This window comes from Rhinichthys klamathensis, unplaced genomic scaffold (genome assembly GCF_029890125.1).
Source record: "Rhinichthys klamathensis goyatoka isolate OS25496 unplaced genomic scaffold, OSU_Roscu_1.1 h1tg000369l_1, whole genome shotgun sequence".
Taxonomy (NCBI): Eukaryota; Metazoa; Chordata; class Actinopteri; order Cypriniformes; family Leuciscidae; genus Rhinichthys; species Rhinichthys klamathensis.
The window spans coordinates 2,772,605-2,798,973 of record NW_026606877.1 but is presented as its reverse complement, the minus strand read 5'-3'; the positions used below and the strand labels follow the sequence as shown (position 1 = coordinate 2,798,973).

At 39.0% G+C, this 26,369-nt stretch overlaps 1 protein-coding gene across 4 annotated transcripts in view; it reads left to right on the top strand.

Moving 5' to 3' along the window:
- adamts3 (ADAM metallopeptidase with thrombospondin type 1 motif, 3) overlaps positions 1-26,369 on the top strand; it is a 196,752-nt gene that overhangs the window by 50,059 nt on the left and 120,324 nt on the right. For all 4 annotated transcript variants that reach the window (XM_056233352.1, XM_056233351.1, XM_056233349.1 and 1 more), the window contains exons 5-8: positions 12,311-12,498; positions 17,240-17,323; positions 18,587-18,743; positions 23,037-23,142. In XM_056233352.1, the coding sequence (XP_056089327.1) occupies positions 12,311-12,498; positions 17,240-17,323; positions 18,587-18,743; positions 23,037-23,142 (535 nt within the window). The remainder of the gene's footprint in view (positions 1-12,310; positions 12,499-17,239; positions 17,324-18,586; positions 18,744-23,036; positions 23,143-26,369) is intronic.

Genomic DNA, 26,369 nt, shown 5'->3' with positions numbered 1-26,369 from the left:
AACACTGTATGGTGAGAGTGAATGAATTTGGTTTTTGGTTTCCATTATTATTCCTGAAGGTTTGTACCATGAACGATTCTGATCCTTGAGTCAAATAAATAATTATGTGCTTCCATCATTTATTCTTGGGTAAAGCATTTTTTGTAATGAAATATTAATGTTTAATTCAACCCTGCATGATGGGAAATGGACTTCTCAGCTGAGGAGCTACTCAAGTTTATTAAGCTAAAACTAAAGCCACACAATGAAATCTGATAAATGGCTAATGTAAAGTTTTTAAAAAACTAGCTCATGAATATCTGCTATTGCTCTTGTTCAGCAATGTGCACAACTTTTAAACAAGTTTTAAATATAACCACTAAACAGAACTTCTTATGCCAAACTTGGCCTTTTTGTCAGATAGACCAAGAGAGATATGTACAGCCTTCGAATTCTCCATCGGTGACAATCCATCTCCTTTTCTTTTCGAAGTTCATCTCCAGTCAGTCGAAAGGAGAATATTGTGTCAAATGTGTGGCACAATTTACCTCTCAAATGAATTGTTCTGTGAAAAAAATTATTCAGGCACTGTTCTTTCCATATTCCCTTTTGAAAGCAATTTGTAATAGTTGATACATTTTTTCCATGAGCCATTGTTATAATTATCCTAAAGTCTTGGCTCTGAAGTGTGTCAAGTCGAGGACAATCTTGAAAGCAGTTTCACAACATTTGAATGTGCCATTAGAGTTGGGAAGTTACTCTGTGAGTCTCTTTCCCATTGAATCACCCCTGTGTCATGCCATCTGGCAGTGAAACAGGTCTGGTTTTAGTACCATCCCACAATGCCCTTCTTCTTTCCTGTCTCTTTAGCTTTGCTGGAATTAGATACCAGCAAATAGACAGAATTCTTAAAATTCTTGGCCCGTAGAATGATGTCATAACCATTGCGTATTTTATTCCATAAGTAATTTATTAACAGAAATAAAAGAAAAGAGGGAAATCTTCAAGAGCTGGCAGAGAATCATGCACAGTGACCAAGTATGTATTCCTTTTGAGACACTAATGTGGATATATTATGCAGTAAGTTTCTTTTCATGCCCCTGCTTATATAGCTTCTGGCTTTTATGCAGTTTTAAATGAGTAAAAACCACCTACAAGGCATTTGTGCTGTTATCAGCTGGTTTACTTTATTGAAAGGTCTTTGTGAATGTAAATGGACTGTTGTAAATGTTTATTCTGGAGTTAATGGTTTTTTATGGACTAATGTTTATCATGTGCAGCTCCTAATGACAATTATTTTATTTTATTAACGTTTTTCACTTGCTTTCTAGCAATAATTGTACTTTTTTAATGCACCTGGCTTAACTTATTCAAGGCTTAATATTAGGTTCTATCTACATTTTCGTCAATGTGGCCACATCTGTTTTTGTTTTGGGGCGGCAATCTCTCTCTCTCTCTCTCTCTCTCTCTCTCTCTCTCTCTCTCTCTCTCTCTCTCTCTCTCTCTCTCTCTCTCTCTCTCTCTCTCTCTCTCTCTCTCTCTCTCTCTCTCTTTTTTTCTTTCTCTCTCTCTTTTTCTTTCTCTCTCTCTGTCTCTCTGTCTGTCTTTGTGTGTGTGTGTGTGTGTGTGTTTACATCTGGGTTGTTAAGAGGTCATCCCCATGGGGCACTCCATGCCGGAAAACAAAGTGTAATAGAAGTGGCGCAGTGTCTCTGTGTAGTCGTCAAACATGACACATCTCATAATCCTTTAAGCTTCCTGCATTCAATGAAGCGTAATGGGCAGTATTTGTAGAGGATAGCACACCACATGAGGTTTTCAACCTCATGAATGAATTAGATACGTTCATTCGTTTACTTTCACAATGTACTGTGCAAGGTTGACAGAAGGCCTTTGAGAGCTGAACCCAATGACACCAACTGTTTTTATATAATATTTACAGCATAAACAACAATATATCAGCATGACAGCAAAGTGTTATCCTCTTTCCCCTTCTGACTTTCAAGGATATTGTGTTTTGAGACATTGGTGAGATTAGCTGTCATATGTCCTATCAGTTTCACAGATGTTTGAAAGGCTGTCATGACATCTTGAGTACACTTCTGATTTTAATAAAAAGCGTAATACACTTAAACAGTATCATTATGAGCAAAATTGCTGTATATATTGTTTAAGTAGTGCCCGCATGCCTAAAGTCGAATCACAGTACTGGTATTTAGTAAAACAGCACAAATTTAAGTGCGAAGTTGCTTTTGTACAACAATAAACTTAGAGAGTATTATATAATATGTATGGTGTTCCTAATAATCCTTTAGTTGAGTGTATATTAAGACCCTTGATCCTCACCCGACTATGGCTTTGTAAACGTTATCCATGATGTGGTTTATAATGGACTGTGGTACAGAAACAGTGACAATGTTACACACTCTTGGCTTACTCTGGCTATTCTCTGCTGTCTCAGACGACAATATGTTTGTCCCGTTTTAGCCACCATAGCTTCTTCGAAAGGGAGGGGTGAGCAGTGGGCTGAGCCATTAGTGCAACTCGCAACCGAACCGCTAGATGCCGCTAAAATTTACACACTGCATCTTTAACTAATGGGACCTTACTGCAAAGTAGTACCAAGATTTTGTCAAATAAATGCAGTCATAACCTCTAGGCACAAAAAAGAAAAAATGCTAATTAATTATTTATAATAATTAATTAATAATCTAATTTCTTGAGTTTACATGGACCCTTATAATCTAATTGTAATCAGATAGTGTCAACTATGTCAATGTCAAATTTATTTCTAGAGCAAAGTTTAAAACAACTAAGAGTTGACCAAAGTGCTTTACATTGGTACAAATATAACAACATTCAAAACAAAAACAAAACAATACAGGAGATGATATTAATCTCTGATACATATACATGTGAAGACTTCAGATGCAAAAGCCTCTCCGTAGCGTTTTTCTTTAATATTAACATTATTATCAGGCTCCTATGTATAGGTTTCTACCCAAGTACCGACATTTCTGAATGGGCTGAGGCTGGGATTTAGTAAATTTGAAGTGAAAGTATTTGATGAACGTACCTACTATGTGCGGAGAGCATTCACTCAATATTATTATCTCATTTTTGACATAGGTGGCTTTTAGAGGCTTTTGCATCAGAGGTCTTCATATACAGCAAGGGAGTTTTTAGCTTAGAACTGCTCAAACACTTTCTGATTTTAAATCTAACTCACAGTGGAAGGCTATTCCACAGTTTTGGGGCAATAACAGAAAAGGCCTGATCCCATCTCAATTTTAGCCTGCTCTTTAAAACAAAGGAAAGAAGCAATGTAGGAGAATGGTTAGTATGCGAAAACAGCGGGAAACTCTGTGTTTTCATGCAGTGTGCGCATGTCAAAAAATCAATTCCAATTTGAAGCTTGTGACATATCAAGCACATCAACCCGATCACTTTATTTAGCGTTCATGTAAACACTGTGTTCATATTCATCAATCTAAATGAATTCATTTTGATTGAAACAAAAGGTGTAAACGTATCTACTGAAGACTGGAGTAATGATGCTGAAAATTCAGCTTCGCTATCACAGGACTAAATTACATTTTAAAATATATTCAAATAGAAAATATATTAATACAAGTTTATATTAATATTTCACTATTACTGTCTTCACTGAATTTTTTTTTATCAAATAAATGCAGCTTTGGTGAACTGAAGAGACTTATTTCAAAAGCATTAAAACTGATTAAAACATTAAAAAGATTTTTTTTTCTGGGTAAATGTATTTACAAAAGCTGAATGTGTCTTGTTTAAACTACTTTAAAATGTAACTATACTACAAAGCCTTTTTAGAGAGCAATCTATTGTGCATTAATTATGCTGTCAAATGATACATTTTCTGCTGGAGACCAAAAATACAAGTTATTTCTCATAATCAAACATGACAGCCCAGGGTTTGCCATACATTGAAAGGTCTTGAATTGTGCACAAAATAATTGAACTGCCGGAATTAGCTCACCTGCCCAGTGTACGATCCACAGTTGGCCGGTACATGTTTGCCCAGCTGCATATGTTTTAGTATTAATTTCATACAATATAATTTCTTAATAAATATTTTATTCGTAGGCATCTTTCAATATTTGGATCCTGTTCATTCTAACAAACTTCATTAAGAAAAGAGAAACGTTTGACATTCAGTATGTTGATTGTGAGCTGCAGGCTGGGTGACATGAATGGGATAATAATTTAAACTGAGGAAGAAAATGAGAATTGACACCAGAGATCACAGATAACATCCAGTCTCATTGGGATATAGAAAACAATTTTCTCTCCCATTTTAATGGATTCAGTGTATTTAATAGCTACAAAGTTGATTCTGTGTTATCTGACGTCTTCAGAGAACTTTACAGAGATATACAGAGAAATGTACAGAGACCCTTTGAACAAACAGAAAAAGATAATAATTAATTAAGCTCACAATAAGATACTTAGAGTCGTAATTCAAAATTAAAGATTACCTGACTGCCTCAAATAAGGCCGATAATGTTCATGATGTACAGTAACCACACCATACTCCAGGTTTAGGAGGCCAGCATTTGCCAACTCAGCTGCTCTCGTTTACAAGAGTTCTCTTATGTCCTAATAAAGAGTTAAAGTAGCTCCCGGCACATTAGATCACAGCTAGTGGTGTTATACTTGAGCGCCACGTGGAAGAATTCCATCAAAACTGCCTCCTGCAGAATCTTTTGATCCTGATGCTGTTTGTTATTAGCACACTGTTGCCTGCTAATTCTTTATACTTCCAGGGAAGAAACACCACCTTCACCCATCAAAGAGATGGTCGTTAATCCTCACACAAGTTTTCTGTAAGGAGAGCAGAGGCAGAGGGATCTATTTTCTAAACCAAGATAGAACAGGGGGAAAAAGCGAAATCCAATCACACTGCTCTTGTCTAGAGACACTGCATAGATCCCTTTTACATCCTTGAATAAAACAGTAATTGGATTCATAGATGGTTTTAGCATTTCAGAGTAAGCGGATTTCATGATGATAAAGGGGCTCTGTAACTGTCAACTCAATTTGTTCATTTTGTCCCTCTAAGAATGCTTTCATCATGACACCATGTGCATTTTTAACATTCAATATACTTACATGTAATCATGCAAAATTGAAGATAGAATCTTTCTATTTTAAGTAGACACCCGTGTAGACTTTTGCTCTGAGAACCAAATGAAGGTAATTTTCAGCACTCTAAAATATGGTGAGCACATCTGATAATAATGTAAAATCAAAATAATGTAAAACAAACCAAGGCTCATGATGTTCCAAGTGTTTCTTTGTGCCATCATTTTAAAAGATGCCATGAATGCATCCAGTTTCCCCTCCACAGCAGTCTGCCACCTGAATTTTTGTTGTGCGGAGCGTGGCTGGCAAGGCAAAACCACTCATGTTTTATGAGTGAAGAATCGAAATGAGATCGAGTTGAGGGGAACACAAAAACACATTTGTTTTTCTGTCATGGTGGGGACCTTGGTCTACTGTTGTTCTTTTACTGAGGTAATGCTATTCACGAGTTCACACTTACATCAATTAAACAGAGTAAAGATTATGCGTATTTGGCGTGCTGTCCGGGGGGAGGGCTCCGAGCTCGGAATTTTGCCCGAAACCAGAGTACTCCCCCCGTTGTTGTAAGAGTATTAGGACTATAAGTGAGGAGATGGGGTGGTGGAGGGATGCTGTTAAACTGTCAATGAACGGAGGTAAGTTTGCTGTATATATACACAGCGCTTAACTCGTTGATTAAGCACCACTCGTGTCTAATTAGGTTTGATTATCTGAATGTGCTCCACGTGTGTTTAATTAGGTTTAATTATCTGAACGTGCTCCTCCCGAACTTTGTTAATAAAACATCATTTTTCTGTCCCTTAATTAGGGGTGTCGCTAGATAAGTCCTTGTCTGATAAATATAGCTGATCAATCCTTGTCTGATGATGGAGAGATTAACGTATACCATCCTCAGAGTCATTTACCCTGATAATATATTTCAGCAATTTTTTTGTGCGTTTTCTATCAGCTGTTCAGAATGTGATCTAGCAATGACAGATTCGTGAATGAATCTCTTGGTCAAATGGTTTTGCAAGAAAGTCTAACAATTGTTTGCAATTTAGTTTGATTGATTCAGACACTTTACTCGTGCACTGAATCATTTGTATCATTTTCTCACAACGCAATGGGCTACTAAAAATAAAAACACAGCTGGATGAGGTGATATTTACTTACTATGAAACAAAACTTGAAAATGTTAAAGACCATGGGCCCTATCTTGAACCCGGCGCAAATGACTTTGTACACCGACGCATGTATCATTCGTATTTTGCACCCGTGCAAAGCGGACTTTTCCCTCCACAGACGCACGCCGGCAAACTAGGGAATGAACTTGCGCTCCCTGGGCGGTTCAGCGCAAAAAAAGGAGGCGTGTTCCGGCGCAAACAATCCCTGGTGCTATTTTGCAGTTCCAGAAAACAATTGCACCACTGACCAGAAAAAAACTAGTCTAAAGTCAGTGGCGCGTTGCGTGTACATTCAGATGCTATTTTAAGCGTGCATGCTTGGCCATAATACAGAGTGTGTGAACAACGCGCATACACTGTAGATGATTCTCTCATCTACACAGATACATTTTACTCTTTGCAAATGATACATTATTATAAGGAAAAATATTAAAAAACGAGGGAAATCATTGTTGTGTCCAAGACGATGGGAAAAATAGGCATAAAGCTTACACATTTACCCAAATTATTATATGCATGTTTAACCGAAGCTAATTTGGGTGGGTTTGTCCCATCCCCAATGTCACTTCTCTTTCTTTTACGGCCCTGACGAGAACATCGATCTCCTCGGCTGTGAACCGATTCTGAAGTGCGCCTGGTAAATGCGCCGTTATAATAGTATTGCGCCATGGAACAAGCGCACCTCGTTCATCATGCTCTTAAAGGGAATGTGATATGACGCTCTTATTGGTTTGTTTCCCGTTACGCCCAAACCACACCTATGAATAATGAAGCTACTTCAGACCAACCCCTTTTGAGTCATTTATCCCGCCGGTTAAATAGCAACAGCGCCAAAATCCGCCCACAAAGTTACTTGCGCTTTGCTCTTGACACTTGCGTTTTAGATCGTTAAAATAGGGCCCATTGTGTGTGAACGATGAAGCAGCTCTTTATTAACTCTTTTCCCACCAAACACAGAATTTTCTGTTTTCGTGTTTTCACTGTTATATGCTAGGGGGCGCTATGACACATCTTCTGAAAGTGTATTGAATCTCCTGATCAAAACACATGCGAAGAAGACGCAGAAACAAGTGATCTCATATGTAATCATATGCATATTTAATATAACGCGATCATCAACATTAAACAGCATATAAATCAAAACTGCCTAATGTTACTGAAAGAAATGTCGACCCAGGACAAGCTATAGCCATAGGACTGTGAAGCTTTAGGGATGTTGATGGACTCGATCTATATGATCAATATGTTTTGATCATCGTTCTGAATCCGATCCAGATGTAGTCTTTGACAAAAGCGTGATTTTCTCAACTTTTTACGCAAAATGTAGCTTTTTTATAAAACTTACCCATATTCAAGTGTTGATAAAAAAGAGTGCATGAAGCTTGAATAAAACAGTTTTTTTTTGTTTAAAAGCAGAGGGTCTGTTCTTTCTTTTGATATATTGCATGTTCAGATATTTATACAACAAAATATTCTGGGGGCCATGAAATTTTTGTGAAAATTATCAAAAATGCTGGCGCTGGCATCTTTTTTTTTTTTAAACGCTGGCGGGAAAATACTTAAATGTGCAGTGAACGATTGTTTTTCTCCACTGACGTTCTATGATGTTCAAAGCATTTCTAAGGATGCTGATTTTTTGAAGGCAGACGGAGATGGCAGATGGGAATATGGTGTGTGTTACATTAGCAACACATTTTTGATAACGTAGTCAAGCAAAAGGCTATCATATTAATTACCATTATGTGTCCGACGTTGTACAGAGCGATATCTTTGTGCAGTGTTTACTACAGTAACTTGAGTAAACTTGAGTGGGTCTCTGAGCTGGTGTGAGTGAGTGGAGACGGGGCTAACTTGCATATTCATGGTTCCCTTTCAGTCACTCACGTTCGACGTAGTCGACGTGTCGACTGATTGGGATCACGCTTAGAGAGCCTGTCATCTTCGAGTACTATTAAAACGAGCCAATGAATTTGGCGTGCGTGAAATGCCTCACACACTCCGCCCCCGCGCCGCGGGTATAAATGCGGAAGTGGATGCACGCACTAGTTGTCTTTCGCTTCGGAGCCGATCGTTTGATGTCTTTGAAGAGTGCTGTTGTTTACAACGAGCGAGTGTGTCAGTGTTTTTCTGGAAGACTCTCCCAGTGCTGGTGGTTTCTACAGCGTGAGTGCAGCGGTAATCGCGAGCTTTGAGCTCTCAACTACTGTTTTAACAGCAACAAATTTCTATAGGTTTGTGTGTGTTGACGGCTGGATAGAGGGCGGAAAAGTGAGTGCTTCACTGTTTCAGTTCACTGTTCAGTGTTGCCGCGGTCATTCCCCTGTGTGCTCCGGCACTGGTGATGGTCCTATTTCCTGAAAGAGCAACACGGGTGCGTTTGTGTCTTTAAAAAAAAATAAAAATAAAAAAAAAATAGAAAAAGATGTCATTCCACCTGTGCGTTTCTAGATGCGGTCGTTCCCTTTCCCTCTCTGACAGTCACAATTGTTACAGCACGTGTTTGAAAAATGCTGAAGCAGCTTGATGGATGTCATTCCCTGTGGGCTCCTCACTCCTCCATCACACCGCAGCCGATGGAATTCCTGTTGAACGTGCTGGTCCCTCTGTAATGGACCGATCAGCCGTTTCAATTGGGGTTCCCCCAGAGGATAAGATGTCGGCCTCTGGAGATGACAACTCGGCTGTGTTATCTCCCTCTGGGAATTTAACATTGCCCAAGCCAGATCCAGAAATGTCAGCTATGCTGAAACGATCGGTCTGGCGGTGTCCACCTTAGTGGTCCAGGAGCGCCATCGTTGGCTCAGCCTGTTTGAGATGGTGGATGCGGACAAGGTTCTACCCTTCGAGTGCTCCATAGCCAGTTGGGTCTTCAGGTCCACTGGGAGAGAGTAATCTCACCCACGGGCTGAGTATCTCTTTCTCAATTCAGGAGATGGACTCGGTTCAACACATCTCTTCAAGAAGAGTGTGTTAGGCTAGTGCTAGAGGTGAGAAAGGGTCCCACTGAAAATTTTCAGAGGCTCATGGGGCATATGGCAGACGCAGCCGCTTGGCTTCCTCCATATGAAGACCGCTTCAGCACTAGTTTTAAGATCTAGTCCCGAGGTGACCGTGGCAGAGCGGCAAGCCCTGTGTGATAAAAGATCACCCCAGCCTGCCGCCAAACTCTCAGCCTGTGTTCAGACCTTCAGGTCCACTAACACCGACTGAGGGGCCGTGTACAAAGGGCATGCTTTAACAGAGGCCTGGGCGACCCCCGACTGCATTGGTATTCATTACCTTGAGTTGGCAGTTCACCTCGCTTTGAGCCACCGCTGCTCAGCGAGCTGGGACTGGTCTGAAAAGACAACATTGTGACCATTGCGCTAAGCTTCCCTCGCATGTCACAACTCGCCCGTCACCTCCTCGTTGGAGTCAGAAGCTTCTGAGGTCGCTTCATTCCACTTAAGATTCTTCAGGCCTGCTCAATCGTGCCGTGTGAGGCAAAAATGACGCGTTGGGTGTGCAAGACCCCATTTCGCTTGGCTGTGTGCACGGCTTTTTATTTTGTAACAGCGCGCGCGGCGCCGCATTCAAGGATGAACGACTTCAAGCCGAATCTGCCCGAGCATGTACGTCTCACCGCACCGGCACCCAGATTGCGCGTCTAAATTGCAAAGTTGACGCGTTGGGTGTGCAACCGTCGGTCTCACGGTTATATAAATACCGCCACACCCCTACCCTACGGCGATCCCATATGTGTATTCTTCCACGATACGGCTCCCTGCGATGAGCCCGTGTCTTCCCTTGGCAGAGCCTGTTCTGCCGTCACTGTCCGGTTGAGTCTCCCCCTGTTGGCTGGAGCCACCCCAGTGACATTCCGTATATTGTACTGCCCGATATCCGCCCAGTTCATGTGTGTATTCTCCACAGGTTACCTCCCTTCGGGCAGGATGTGGCTTCCACAGTGTCCCGTCCTTCCATGTCCTTAGCGACTGAAAGGGAACGTCTCGGTTCCGTATGTAACCCTCGTTCCCTGAAGGAGGGAACGGAGACGTAGTCCCGTCGCCACTATTGGTGGACCACCGCTGACTCCGAGTTACGCGCGGCTCCTCAGCGAAAAACAACTAGTGCTTGCATCCACTTCCGCATTTATACCCGCGGCGCGGGGGCGAAGTGTGTGATGCATTTCACGCATGCCAAATTCATTTGCTCGTTTTAATAGTACTCGAAGATGACAGGCTCTCTAAGCGTGATCCCAATCAGTCGACACGTCGACTACGTCTCCGTTCCCTCCTTCAGGGAACGGGGGTTACATACGTAACCGAGGCGATCCACGTATACTAAGGGTGTAGAGTTACATTCAAGCTATTTTAAGGCATGAATACATTTTTTAAATTTTGGTGATCAAATATGAGTTTAAAGGGATGAAATTATTCACTTACAGGGGGACTTTAAGACATTTAGGGCCCTATTTTAACGATCTGAAACGCAAGTATCAAACGCGAAACGTAAGTAACTTTTTGGGCGGATCTCGCCCAAAGGGAATGGTTACCGGGCAAGTCATCCATCACTATCCTTTGGGCTGTTCTATTATACCAGCGGGATAAATTACTCTTGCGCCCGACGCAAATCTAAAATGGGTTGGTCTGAAGTAGCTACATTACTCATAGGTAAATGTGTAAGCTAGATTTATGCCTATTTTTTCACATCTTCATGGACACCACAATGATTTCCCTCGTGTGTTAATATTTTTCCTTGTAATAATATATGATTTGCAAAAATAAGAACTGCTGCGTCTGTGAAGATGAGAGAATCAAAGTGTATGCGCTTTGTGCATACGCTACATTATGGCCAAGCAGGCGCCCTTAAAATAACATCTGAATAACGTGCCACTGACTTTAGACTAGGTTTATCCTGGTCTGTGGCGGAATTGTTTTCTAGAACTGCAAAATAGCACCAGGGAACGTTTGCACCGGAACCGGTTTGCTCTTTTCACTGAACCGCCCCCAGGAGCGCAAGTTCATTCCCCGATTTACCGACGTGCGTCTGTGGAGGGAAAAGTCCGCTGTGCGTCAGGTGCAAAATAGGAATGATACATGCGTCGGTGTACAAAGTCAATTCCGCTGGGTGCAAGATAGGGCCCTTAGTATGTTTAAGCTGTTGTCATTGTGAGGCCTGGTGAAACCTGAGGATATTAAGAGGGTTATAATCTGCCCACAAATAGTATAAACTGCTTTCTTTAATAGACATGACATCTCATTAATGTCATAACATAAGCATGTTAATAAATGTGTTTGCAATAAATCATAACCAAACAAATATTACAATTGTATGACACATTAATAAGCATAAGTATGGCATACAAAATAATACTGTAAAATACTGACCCACACACACTTTTTGAGGTTTTGCAGTCTAGACATAGTAGATTTCCACTGGTGATTTGGATGGTCTCATTTGCCATCATAAGTAATTTTTAGAATTGGGGCCGGCGGGTTACGCAGGTTTGCCATGTGTATGCTATCCTTGCTTTGCCATTTGTGAATGGCAGCCCCTCAGGAGAATGAGGGTGTACATAGAGACGCTGTGGACCAAGGAACCTGCGAGGGACACACGGCACGTCTGAGCGTGAGGGGAAGCCCTGTGCTTTTTGAAGTGGAACCTCAGAGACGTGTTTACTCTTCTGGGAGCTGGGCCACACAAGAATGCGTGTGTCATGACGGGATGTAGGAGCTGAGGAATGTTCCTCACAATCCCCACACTGTAGGCCTGAGCCAGCCAAATTGCAAGATGTTTGGAATATTTATTTTAGCATCAGCGTTTAAAAAAGACATTGGTTTATAGCCTGGATTGATGTTGGATCATGAAGAGCCCTTGTTAGGATTGCTTTCTGTTGTTTTTGGCTGGCATAAACTTGCACTCTGTAAAGAAGAAGAGAACAAAAGAAAACTTGCAAGACGCTAGTGCATAGTAATGCACAGATACCCTTAAGATGTTTAATATGCTGGTGTTGTCAAATGATTAAGACAAGGTGCTTTTTTGAGACTAACCATTTTGTCTTGCAGAGCCTGAATTGAATGCACCAAGGGTGCTGGACAGTATTGCTAAACAAGTCAAAAGGACAGTCAGGAGACGGAGGCACGCTGGTGACGATGACTACAATATTGAGGTGCTGCTTGGAGTAGATGATTCTGTTGTCCGTTTTCATGGGAAAGAGCATGTGCAAAACTATCTCCTCACCCTCATGAACATTGTGAGTATCCTATCATCTTTAGCAGGGCTCAACCGGATTACTCATGGATTACTTATTTAATTACTTCATTAATTCATTTATTTATTTTGGGTGCTAGAACACAATATTATTTGCCATATATATATATATATATATATATATATATATATATATATATACAGTATATATATATATATATATATATATGGCATATACACACATATACAGGGCTTGACATTAGGGGTTGAATTTTATATATTATACATTTTCAATTGTAGTCTTTTAAAAAGGCATCTGAAATAATAAACTAAGTTCAATCAAGTGATTTTTTGATACATATTGATACTTCACTCATTCCGACAGATTTTGTGCTCACACCCAAAGTGCGTGCACATAAAGACAAGTACACTTGCCTAAAGGATTATTAGGAACACCTGTTCAATTTCTCATTAATGCAATTATTTAATCAACCAATCACATGGAAGTTGCTTCAATGCATTTAGGGGTGTTTTTTTACATTTACTCCAAACTGAATGTCAGAATGGGAAAGAAAGGTGATTTAAGCAATTTTGAGCGTGGCATGGTTGTTGGTGCCAGACGGCATCTTAGTATTTCACAATCTGCTCAGTTACTGGGATTTTCACGCACAACCATTTCTAGGGTTTACAAATAATGGTGTGAAAACGGGAAAACATCCAGTATGCGGCAGTCCTGTGGGTGAAAATGCCTTGTTGATGCTAGAGGTCAGAGGAGAATGGTCCGACTGATTCAAGCTGATAGAAGAGCAACTTTGACTGAAATAACCACTCGTTACAACCGAGGTATGCAGCAAAGCATTTGTGAAGCCACAACACGCACAACCTTGAAGCGGATGGGCTACAACAGCAGAAGACCCCACCGGGTACCACTCAACTCCACGACAAATAGGAAAAAGAGGCTACAATTTGCAAGAGCTCACCAAAATTGGACAGTTGAAGACTGGAAAAATGTTGCCTGGTCTGTTGAGTCTCGATTTCTGTTGAGACATTCAGATGGTAGAGTCAGAATTTGGCATAAACAGAATGAGAACATGGATCCATCATGCCTTGTTACCACTGTGCAGGCTGGTGGTGGTGGTGATGTAATGGTGTGGGGGATGTTTTCTTGACACACTTTAGGCCCCTTAGTGCCAATTGGGCATCGTTTAAATGCCACGGCCTACCTGAGCATTGTTTCTGACCATGTCCATCCCTTTATGGCCACCATGTACCCATCCTCTGTTGGCTACTTCCAGCAGGATAATGCCACAAATGTCACAAAGCTCGAATAATTTCAAATTGGTTTCTTGAACATGACAATGGGTTCACTGTCCTAAAATGGCCCCCACAGTCACCAGATCTCAACCCAATAGAGCATCTTTGGGATGTGGTGGAACGGGAGCTTTGTGCCCTGGATGTGCATCCCACAAATCTCCATAAACTGCAAGATGCTATCCTATCAATATGGGCCAACATTTCTAAAGAATGCTTTCAGCACCTTGTTGAATCAATGCCACGTAGAATTAAGGCAGTTCTGAAGGCGAAAGGGGGTCAAACACAGTATTAGTATGGTGTTCCTAATAATCCTTTAGGTGAGTGTATATTGGCTATATAAAACAGTATAATGGGTCCGTGTGTCAGGTTTTAAAGTGACAGCACCTTATATATGGATACACACACATCATTGAAAATATTAATAAATAAATAATGTATGGAACAATAAAATATTTAATGAAACTGGTGATTAACATGCAGATTTCAATCACCCAAATTCACTGACATACCCCTCAACTGGCCAAAAACTGTCTCACACTGGCCGCTGACCATCAGGCCATCTTTATTGTTGAGCAACCAATTCTCTTCTTCCTCATAAAACTTATTAACCATCTCCTCCTGATTCAGTACTCTGACACACATAAATGGAAGGCACAGGTTCTTTAATGTTTTTGCTATTTCACTAATACATTTCAAGATGATTGCTGATGACAAAATACCTCTCTTAGTGGATGGTGGTCAAAATTTGCTTATACGCAAATGTGTCATTAAACTGCACCTGTAAAGAGATTGACCTTGTATGAGTGGTAACATTGTCCAGATGTGGTCCTGTCTGTGACATTTTCTGTTTTTGGAGGAAAAGCTCATTCTTAGCACAAGATAAATATATATATATATATATATATATATATATATATATATGTTTTAAAACATGACCACAGATGCACTGTGTAATCTGTGGAGATAATAGCATCATAGATTCAGCACATAAACTATTAAACTGTTGATACACAGTGCCTGTAGCTCCTTATGTCTGATGTATTTGTTGCCCTTCAACTGATTGCATAATGTTACAGGATCAAGTGCAACCCACCCTTAGTTTCGCTTGAACAATTTGCAAGAATTAATGTCAATATATTCAAAGGAAATTTCTACTTTCTTTTGTAGAGGATTTATTTGCTTTTTCATCTTGATGTGTCACACAAGGCATAGACCAAATGTGGCATACTTGAGGATGTGGCTGAGAAATAAAGTAGCTACGAAATAGCTATGACTATTACACTCATAACATTTTAAGATTAAACCGCTGCTTTTGAGAAATTTAGAAGTCCTTCCTCCAGTAGATGTCCCTGCTGCTCTGTACACCAGTGCATTGATGAGATGAACACTACAATGTTTAATAAACCCTCACTAAAGATTGGTCCAGCATTCAGAATGTAATGAGCTCTGTACACAAATGTAACATTACTACAACTTTCACACATGCAGACTTCTGTGGTTAGGCCCCTTGCATGCTTATTTAAAGCCCTGCTGCCTGAAGAGGACAATTTTCTGTATCAAACAGAGCTTCTGTTTAATTGCATGAGGCGGCTGGGACGAAGAGAGGGGGGCAGTTGGTAAGAGACTTACCATCCTCTGCTGATTTAGAGTTGTTTAGGCAATCTGTGTTCATATGCCAATGGAGAATTTAATCATTTTGCACAGGTACATTTTTGCTGCTCCCTACAACAAATTACTACAGCAACACAGATCTGCTGAGGCATACTTTTTCTTTCTGTGCCTACTTCATGCCTCCTTCTGATTGTTCATGTGTTGTTTAAGAAGAGATCTCGACATAAATTCAACACAGATTTGCATTTAGCTCCACCAAAGTTGTCTCTCTTCTCTGCCATACAAATGACCAGGACAACCTCACATTTTTGTTTACAGAATCATAAGCTAGAAACAATTAGTAATGTGATAAGAACAACAGTTGCATCATATTTTGATTGTTGCTAAATCAGATATATGTACAATATATGTGTACAATAAAATTTTTTGGAACATAATAACATTACGATGTCCAGAAAAAAATTTCAATAGTACATTGGGTTTAATTTGTCGTTTAATGAGATCTACTATATCAGCCCAGGCTCATTCGAAAAACGTACCTGTGGCAACATTATTGCAAAGCGCAAAATACGTTTCGCGACAGTTTCAAAGTGAACGCGCTAATAGCCTGTTTAGTTTTTTTCCGGAACAGATGAACGTGAATATGTCAACATTTTATTATGTCGGAGTTTGTACGTATCACATCACTGCAGTTCTGAATTGAAATGTCCGGTGAGTGGAGCTAAAAGCTTAATGCTCCATTATGTTTTAAAATAACTAAAATACACCTACACTAAACCTACCCTATAGTGTTATAAGCAAATGCGACATATAAACGTAATCATGGCATTTTAGCTTGATTTTGAACTTTGAGTTCTTGTGTCGTGACTCTTTCACAAGGTTCGTATCCGAACTCTCCGCATCACAAGTACAATTCTGTACCAACTGAGCTACTGAGCAAGCTTAATAAGTCAGTAAAACTGAACATACCGAGCTGGTTAAATTGTTTTGAGGTTATAACATAATTGTGCAAGGAGCCACATGAAAACAAGTCTTTATTAATAGATAATATACCGCTGTAATCATAATTGTCTGTGAAAATGATTAAAAGTGGTTGCTGTTTTACTGCCTCTAGTGTTCATTTCTTCCCTGGCAAAAAGCTGTGGAGACATGTGCCACCCGTCCCACCCGCAAATTACGCCTATGGGCGTTGAATTCATAAGCATATAGCATGTATGTAATGGGTGTATGTTGTTTTTAAGTGTGGCCAGTTTTTGAAATAAGCTCCAGAAGGTTTCGATGAAACATTTGTACCATTTAGGATGTAGTCATTCGTTACAGCATCACACCTTGCATTCAAACAGCAAAACTGTGCCTTTAAAACGCACACCCCACACAGCAGGCTCTTAGCTAGGTGGAGAAGGAAAAACATCTGAACCTTTAAAAAAAAAAAAGGCCTCTGTATGACCAGCTAAACACTGGGCCCTTTTCATTTACCAACCTTTCATAGGCTTTTCCATGCCAACCGTAGCCCCAAGTCCTGTCTAAAAACGCCTTCTATGCCTCAGAGAGCCACTCTTATGGGTCTGAGATCCATTTCCTCCCACTCTCTTTATCTCGATTCTGTTGTTGAAAAATCTTTGCTTTCTTTTGCTTATTGTCAATCATGGTGAGGTTTCAGAAATGGAATGAAGCAGCATTTGTTTTCACAGTCCCTGGAGTTGATATTATCAGTAGCTGTCATAATTGACTAGGTGGAGTATGATGCAACTTATCCTTGCCTGATATCCGTTTTCCCCTTTGTGGCAAGATCAATGTTTTGTTGTTTTATTATGTTGAATTTAAGGGATAATAATGTAGTTTTCATCATGTGTTTACAGGTGAATGAGATCTACCACGAAGAATCATTGGGAGTGCACATTAATGTTGTGCTTGTGAGGATGATAATGCTTGGATATGCTAAGGTAAATTACTGCTAAATATCTCTTTTATAAACCATAATGGGTCATATCATATATTTCTTACATAAGATGTAATATTGTATATCTTTATTTATTTACTTAGTATTTTCATGACAATTTTCCACTCTCTCTGACTCTATATTTACCCATTAATGGCCTGAATTAGTTTTTGTAATTTCTGTTTTCATTTTAATTTGAAAGTTTTAGTAATTTTGCCATGTTTTTGTCTTTTTTATTAGTTATTGCTTTTTTAAATGTCTGTAAAGTTTTTGTTTTACTATATATTTACTATATATTTATATAAGTTAAACCAAATTGAGAAATGTTGCTTTGACAACTAGTCAAATAAGTTTTATTTTATTTTATTTAACCTTAATTCAAGTAGCAGAAATGCTTTTTTAATGGTTTTTAGTCAACAATAGCCCTGCAATGTTGCCAGGTGCATTTATCAACTTTTTGTATGTTTATCTTTGCTTCCGGTTTCCTCGTTCCTTTGTTCCCATTTATAATCATTTACCATGGTTTTTTTATTATATGATTAATTAACGGACACCTGTCTGTACTTTAGTTCGTTATCCTGTGTATATACACGTGCACACTGTAACATTGTATATTCTCGATGGAGTACTGCTTTTGTTTGTTTTATTAACGCTAACGCTATTGTTTGAATACTATCTTTCTCCTCATCATCCTTTGTGGAGCTAACCATGACAGTTACCACCACAGTTTTGAAATGTGCAATAATTTGGTGTGTAGAGGGGGACAGGGAGAGGACAACAACTGTCGGCAGTCTAGCTACTTATATCTGTCTAATTATGACAGTATCTAAACCTGTCACTAATGCACACAGCCATTCACAATTGAAAGCAAAAAAATACATAAAAATATACTATTTTGTAAGCTCATAATTCAGTCCACAAATACACAGAGGTAATTTTATGACTGTTTTGTTATACACATATAATTGCAACATGGTTTGTTCCTTGCCAAATACATGTTAATGTGATCAATACCTTAAATGTATTAGGAAAAAAGCAGCAACAACAAAATGGAATTTTAGTTTATTGTACTGTAGTTTGCAAATTAAAAGGTTTGAATTCACCTTCAAGTATCTAGACTACTCTCTTGACTATTAATAAACAGGAGTTTATCTTAAAGACGTTAAACAAACAGACCCACAGTGATCAATGTGAGTCAGTTTAAGGTGTTTCATAGATTAATGAATGCAGAAAGTGTCCCCTAATGAGTCTCTAATATTTTTCTCAGTCCATCAGTCTCATTGAACGTGGCAACCCTTCTCGAAGCCTGGAGAACGTGTGTCGCTGGGCTTTCGTCCAGCAGAAAGAGGATCCAGAGCACTCAGAGCATCACGACCATGCTATCTTCCTGACCCGGCAAGGCTTTGGCCCCACCGGGATGCAAGGTTTGACTTTTTTGGTCTTTAACATGCCTCAGACTTGTAAACATTTCCTCCCTTGTCATGTATAGCATTTTTCACACACAAAATCGTACATCTTAAATATGTTCATTCCGTGAAAAAGGTCAGTCTCTCTCTCTCTCTCTCTCTCTCTCTCTCTCTCTCTCTCTCTCTCTCTCTCTCTCTCTCTCTCTCTCTCTCTCTCTCTCTCTCTCTCTCTCTCTCTCTCTCTCTCTCTCTCTCTCTCTCTCTCTCTCTCTCTCTCTCTCTCTCTCTCTCTCTCTCTCTCTCTCTCTCTCTCTCTCTCTCTCTCTCTCTCTTCTCTCTCTCTCTCTCTCACTCTCTCTCCTCTCTCTCTCTCTCTCTCTCACTAATACTCCCTCGCAGTCCCCATGGGTTTCTGTCAGCACCTCATCAATGCTGTAAGAAATGTCTGAAAGAATGCTGCCTGGTGTAAAAACTCCTCTTCAGACAGATGGTAGAAGATGTGTAAAGAGGTTCACACTATTGGAAAAGGATAGAAGAGAGACATGAAAGCCCACTTACATAAGCACATCAGAAAACGGGGTTTTGTTGTCTAAGGATTTAGGCGGGAGCTGAAGCAGCAGTCTTCTCAGGGCATATCTCCTTCAGCACTGACAAAGTTCACACAGTGCACATTTAACGTCTATTCAACCTGACAGGAAAACTCAAGCTTTTCCCGAGAAGAGCACTGATCTCAGCATGAAGTGTTTATGCTGTCACTGCGACTCTCACATTTCCTTTATCATGCCACTGTATGTACTCAGCGGGCCTCGTTAATCATCCGAGAAGAGCTCTTTGGCCTCTCCACCTACCTGTGGCGCATTTGTTGTCTGGCAGTGGTGATATTGAGCTAATCAGAGCCGATGTGAACTGATGTGCTTTATTGGCTTATTGACACCAGATATGAATATAGCTTTAGAGCTGAGATCGGTAACGCTTTAGATTACAGCCCTGAAAGTACTGTGTAAGTAAAACGAATTTACAGCGTAACTTTCTGTAATTATAGTGTTACAATAAAGTATTTACGTGTTGGTATAAGGGAACAATATGTAAAGTTTGGGGAATAACAACCAGGAAAATTAACAAATTAATTATACTGTCATTATTTTAGAACTAAGGGTTCTAAGGGTAAATAATTCTACTATTATGATAGGCAACAATCTTACATTTGGGAGCAATTTAGCAAGAACATACACTGTGTAGCTTTTTGTTAGTGTAATAGCGTGTATAATAGCGCTATACAAATACATTTGAATTGAATAGTGTACCAATACTTAAAGGCTTTTTTTTTAAATTACGGGGTACATATCAGTGCATTTATACAGTTATTTGTTTTGATAGCAAAAGTGCACTGATCAAGTTAGGTCTTCCGTGTTTCAAAACAAGTGAAACTTCTGTGAAGGCTGTCAAATCGAATTCCATTTCTCCTACCACAAGAGGTCTCTTTCCCTTCCCCTATTACGAAGACATACCAGTCAAGAAAAAGAGAGAAAAGAGTACATTTCAACTTACCACTTAGTTTCCTTCACTAGAAAAGCTTTCAGTTGTATGGACGAGCCCCCAATTGTTACGTATCCCCTTAGTCTAGGGGTAAAATAGGGAACGACGAACAAACAGTGGAGAGACTTTGAGGATCTCCAGCTCTCCAGTCCCAGATTCACAAAATAACCAAACAAGTTTCGGTTTGAAATGGCATGTCTGCCTTTTATTTTCAACCTTAGCAGGAGCTAGAAAAGAAAATAGTAATATAAAGTAAAGGAACACATTACATATAAATCCAAAACAAAAGTGTTACCTCGGGAGGAGGGCTCAACTCAAAAGAAAACAAAAATACCTCTACCTAAAAAGGGAATAACATTAACTTACCTATACAAAACAGAAAACAAAACAAAACAAAACAACATATCTTCCCTAACTCCTCAACTAACCATTAAACAGGAGAAAAGTTATGGATATCCTCCACCCTACATTACCCATAAACTCTTAACTGATCATAAATGAAAAAAAATGATAAATTCAAGAATCACGTTAGGACACACATTGTGACCACACACACCAAAGAGCACGACCAGCGCTCACTTGTCTGGGCTTGGAGAGCGGAACAACCTCAAACACCGCGATGTCTCTCTACTTCCTCAGCACTCTCTCTGAATGCTTTGTTTTAGACTCCTCAGGACACGCACCAATCAGTGTGCGGACAGCACTCACAGGTAAACGAGCACAGGTGGTAGCCCTTAATCCTATTAGTCAAAGACACACAAGAAGAGAGAAAGAGAGAGAGAAAAAAATACATATGCACATAACACTCCTGGTATGTAACAGACACACAATGAATGCGTCCTTGGTCGTAACAATAGCTTTAGAGCCGAGATCGGTTACGCTTTAGATTACAGCCCGGAAAGTACTGCGTAAGTAAAATTAATTTACAGCGTAACTTTCGGTAATTATAGTGTTCCAATAAAGTACGTACGTGTAGGTATACACCTAGATTATAAAAACCTTATAAAAAGTGATTTTTGCATAATAGGTCCCCTTTAAGATGGAATCCCATACATCTTGCTATTCTGTTTTATGTATTAAAAGAAAATACTGTACACCCAGAAATGTCCTCACCATTTACTCATCTTTTACCCTCATGGCATTTGAGATGTATATAACTTTCTTTCTTCAGATGAAAACAAAGAAAGGTTTAAAAAAAAAATATATATATTATCTGCTAATGCAAGCTCATGGGTTCCTAAAAGTCAAACAGCATACAGCAATAACGACGGTAATCCATGGAACCACAATGGATGAATCAATGCCTTCTGTAGTGAAACGATAAGTGTTTGTAAGAACTTTTTTTATAATCCCCATATATCATTATCAATCTCTCAGAACAAGCGGTTCTCCTCTCCTCTCCTCTCCTCTCCTCTCCTCTCCTCTCCTCTCCTCTCCTCTCCTCTCCTCTCCTCTCCTCTCCTCTCCTCTCCTCTCCTCTCCTCTCCTCTCTGCTCCGATTAGTTTTCTTCTATTTTCCACATATATTCCTGTTGTAAGCACAGCGGTGTGTTGCCGAGATCTGAGCTGGTGATGGGCTAACAACAAGTAAACAAGTAGAACAGAGTTCTGAGAACATTTTAATATCCAAATTAATTAACTAACATCCCAAATAAATGACTTGACAAAACGCAATGAATGCTGTCATGTTATCTTGCGTTCAGATGCCTGGTATTTGGTAATGCATTCATGTAAGACACTTTTGGGAGGTCATTATTGCAAATCATTCTGATGACAGACTTTGGCTCAGGCATTTTGATCAAACCAACATTTGAGATGCTGTGCAATGAAATTGATCCACTGGTTAGTTCAGTTCCAATCACATCCACTGTTGAGTCGAAAATATGAACTTTTTTGCTGTGCATCGAGGGATTTATTCGTTAAATGTGTTTCCGTTGTAGTTTATGCGCATGTCCTCTTATCGGATAATAAAATTGATTATCCACCTCATCTTGGCGTTTCCATCCAGCGTTTTTATATGATTTCCCAAAATGCACATAAACAGGTGGATGGAAACATAGCTAGTGTTTACTTTTTAAGGGAACAGGATGAGAACATATACAGTAAATTCTACTGGTGAATGTTTTTACATTGCATGTTAATATGTACACACACAGACACTTTAAAAAGCAGCGCAATTGTCCAAATCACTTTGCACCACAAATGCCATTACCAAGAAAAATAAAATCATTTCACAAACTGAGAAATATTCATTTCACATCACTCATTTTATCTGAATTTTATATTTGTTGACACTTTTTTTGTAATTAATTATTATTGACTGCATGCCAAACTGTCAGTATGCTATAACAATTGCACATTTCACTGTATTGCCCTTCGAACAAAGTGACTGTCTTTGTCCAACACAATGAAATGTGATGTAATGACAGCTGGTAGGTTGACATTGTTTTGGCACATGCTGTCACCTTTGCTGGAAAGACTCTAATTTGTTCCATCCGCCTCCAATAATCCTCAAATATGTATTTGAATTGTTAGTAAAATAGCCATTACATGTCATAACTAAATGAAAGAAACAGAAAAATAATGAAAAATCATATCTAATTCTCCTGGACAGCTCTTTGCAGAGTTGTCAGCATTGCTCTTCTCAAAGTATTACAAGTACACCAAGCAGCAAGCTGTCAGACTGTAGAATCACAGAGAAAGTTATGACAGAAAAAAAAGAAACCCTAACCATTTCATCTTCTCTGTCTGTCTCTGTCACTCACTCACTCTTAGGATATGCCCCCGTCACTGGGATGTGCCACCCTGTCCGCAGCTGCACCCTCAATCATGAAGACGGCTTCTCTTCTGCCTTCGTTGTAGCCCACGAAACAGGACATGTGTAGGTTTTTAAACATGACCAGGTGCTTTTCAGCCATTTCAGATTGATGTTAGCTTTTGTAAAGTGTTTTATGTCACTCTGAACATTAGTGGTTTCACATTTGAATAAAAAAAAAAAGTTGTTTTGTTAACCGCATGGAATGTGTGTTTTCAGGTAAATCGGCATAGCTAATGTACTTTACTGTCTGCTCTCAAGGTGAGGGCTCTATTAAGAGTAACACAAAGGAGAAAAGAAAATGTTGATGCCCCATACAAGTGAACTTGCTTATCTTTTGAGGAAAAAAATGTCAGTATATTTAAGAAATAGATAATATTTTGTCCTTACTTACTTCCTTGATGTAAAGTCACTTTCTCACGTTGTTCAAAACATCCCTCGTGTTAATTTTTGAGCTCATGCTTGAGAGTCCTTGGCCACTGTCTCTACAAGCCTAATTAGTCTTGCCTGTTCCCTTTTGTGGGTGAGCTTAAATTCCTTTTTTGACAACAGTTGCTAAAAGTCTGTAGGCATCTAACAATCAAAGGGGTTTCATAAAAACCCACCACCTCCTACACACAGATTAGTCATTGAGGCACACTCCTTATCTCCTTCTCCATATTGAAACTATTGTCCAGGACTTCACCCTCTCAAACTTCTATGTCTCTATCTGTGTATCTCTTTCTTTCAAATGCCTTTATCCAGTTTTCATTGAGCACATGACAAAGAATGATAAACCATCATTACACTGCATCTTGCCACCATCCTACTGATAGTCTTTCATTCAGTTTGGCTTTAGCACAGACTGAAATAACATTTTATTTAATTCAAAGAGAGATGTCAGGGCGATTTTCTCATTTTCTGTCTGGCAGCCAATTGATTCCTTCTTAAGCCTCTGTCCTTCCTCTTTCCATATCAATTCCTAAGCAAACTTATCTGTTCGACATTATTGCAACAATATATATATATATATACATTATTGCAACAATATATATATATATATATATATATATATATATATATATTGTTGCAATAATGTCGAACAGATGGATAAGTTTGCTGTTGTATATACAGTATATATATATATATATATATATATATATATATATATATATACAACAGTTCTTTCTGGTTCTCGAAACTGATTGGCTGAGAGCCTTTTCCAGTCGTGCGATATTCACACAGTATCTCAGCACTCTAACCGTTTTACCACGCTTGTTTCACACCGCTTGCGACGACTGTCATGCAAATCCACCATATTCTTTACAAATACTACTGTTGTAGTGTCACAAACTATAGTTTTGAAGAGAGTTTTTTTAGGCGAGAATGTAGTTATTTAGACCTCAAATATGTGACTCATATATAAACATAGTGCCTATTTTACAATTTATTTAAACGTTTTCAGAGATTGAGCTCCAGGCCGACAGCGGCCGTTCAGCGCTCATGTACCCGCAGAGAACAGCTTCATCTCGGCCAGTCCTTCAGGGAACTATTTATAGATAGTGGTTAAACACAAAAACAGGAAATCTTTGGTCTTATTAATCTACTACTTGTTCCAGAGCAAATCGATTTTGGTTAACCTAATTCAAATTAAGTTTCATAACTTTATATTTAAGCTATATTTAACTTAAGTCCTGCATGGCCTATAGAGCGCTGCTTTTGTACGTTTGACTGAATTGTTTGCTTGTGTTTATTTCCTATTGTTAATTCCTTTTGTACTTTTAAAATGGTTATTGTTGTTAATTTAAATATTATTGTTAAATAAATATTGTAAATAATTAATATTGTGATTGAAATAGTCAACTTCAGTGACAGTTACATTATTACACCATTAGATAACGGCAAAGACTGTCTTTATGTGTGACTAGTGGTAAACAAGTAAGTTGTTTTAGCGCTGTCTTGGGAAATCTTTTAAAAGGACATAGACAAATATTCAAACATTCAAACAGATTTTTTAAACAATGGATATAATATTATGGACATCGACCTGAAGAATGAATGCTATGCAGGTAATATACTCGTTTAGTCGATCTCTTGCTCATAATACTCTCCTCTACATGATACAATTAGCTTTAATGAAGCGACTCAACGTTCCTTCGTTACTAGTTCTAAAGTGATGTTTTATAATTAGTAACGGAGGCTTGGGCTCAACTGTTAAACTGTCAATTTGAGATTTGAATCCGTGGCGGAAGGAAGTAGGCCTATAGTTCTGCACAAATTTGTGTTTTTAAAGATACTCCGTTGTACTCACGTGTGCCATTGAACTGTTGTATAAATGCAATATCACACTCGTAGCCATTCGATATGGCTGTAAGTAACTTTTTAGCCTGGGAAAACCCAGACAACTTCTGGCAAATTTAGATTTGCTCTGAAAGTTAGTCTGGCAAAGAGCTCATTCAAGGCCATTTCCAATCCGTCGAAATCGAGGCACCAATCAGAAACGTTGGGGCAGGCTTTATACGATGACGACAGCGCTGGGATTTTGAAGCAGATTTTGTAGCCTACATTACAAAGATGGATGCCGCCGTCGAACATCACTCGTTCGAATCTGCTATGGCGTCTGTTTTAAGCGATTTGAACGTTTCCTTTTTGTTAAAAACCGAGCAAAGAACAACACTCGGAGATGTTTCTCCGCCGCTCTGCATACGTCATCTCCTTCATCGCTCTGATTGGTTTTAGGTCTATCCACGACGTCCGTTGGTGACGTCTAGACCAGGCTAGTAACTTTTATCAGCATGCTCTGATTTCCTACGGTCGAATCACAGCCACAAGTGTGATATTGCTTACATATATATATAGCTTACACACACACACACACACACACACACACACACACATATATATATATATATATATATACTGTATATGCTGCCATTCAAAAGTTTGGGATCAGTGAGATTTTTTAATGTTTTTTAAAAGAAGTCTCTAATGCTCACCAAGGCTGAATTTATTTGATTGAAAATACACAAAATGCAGCAGTTTCAGGATTCTTTGATGAATAGTTCACAAGAACAGCATTAATTTCAAATATAATCTTTTGTAACATTATAAATGTCTTTACTGTCACTTTTGATCAATTGAATGCATCCTTGCTGAATAAAGGTATCAATTTATTAAAAATTAAAAATTCTTCCTGACTACAAACTTTTGAATGGTATTGTACTGTGCTTTTCAACTTTCTATTCATCAAAGAATCCTGTTTTTTTTTTACACACCTGTTTTCAACATTGATAATAATAATAAATGTTTCTTGA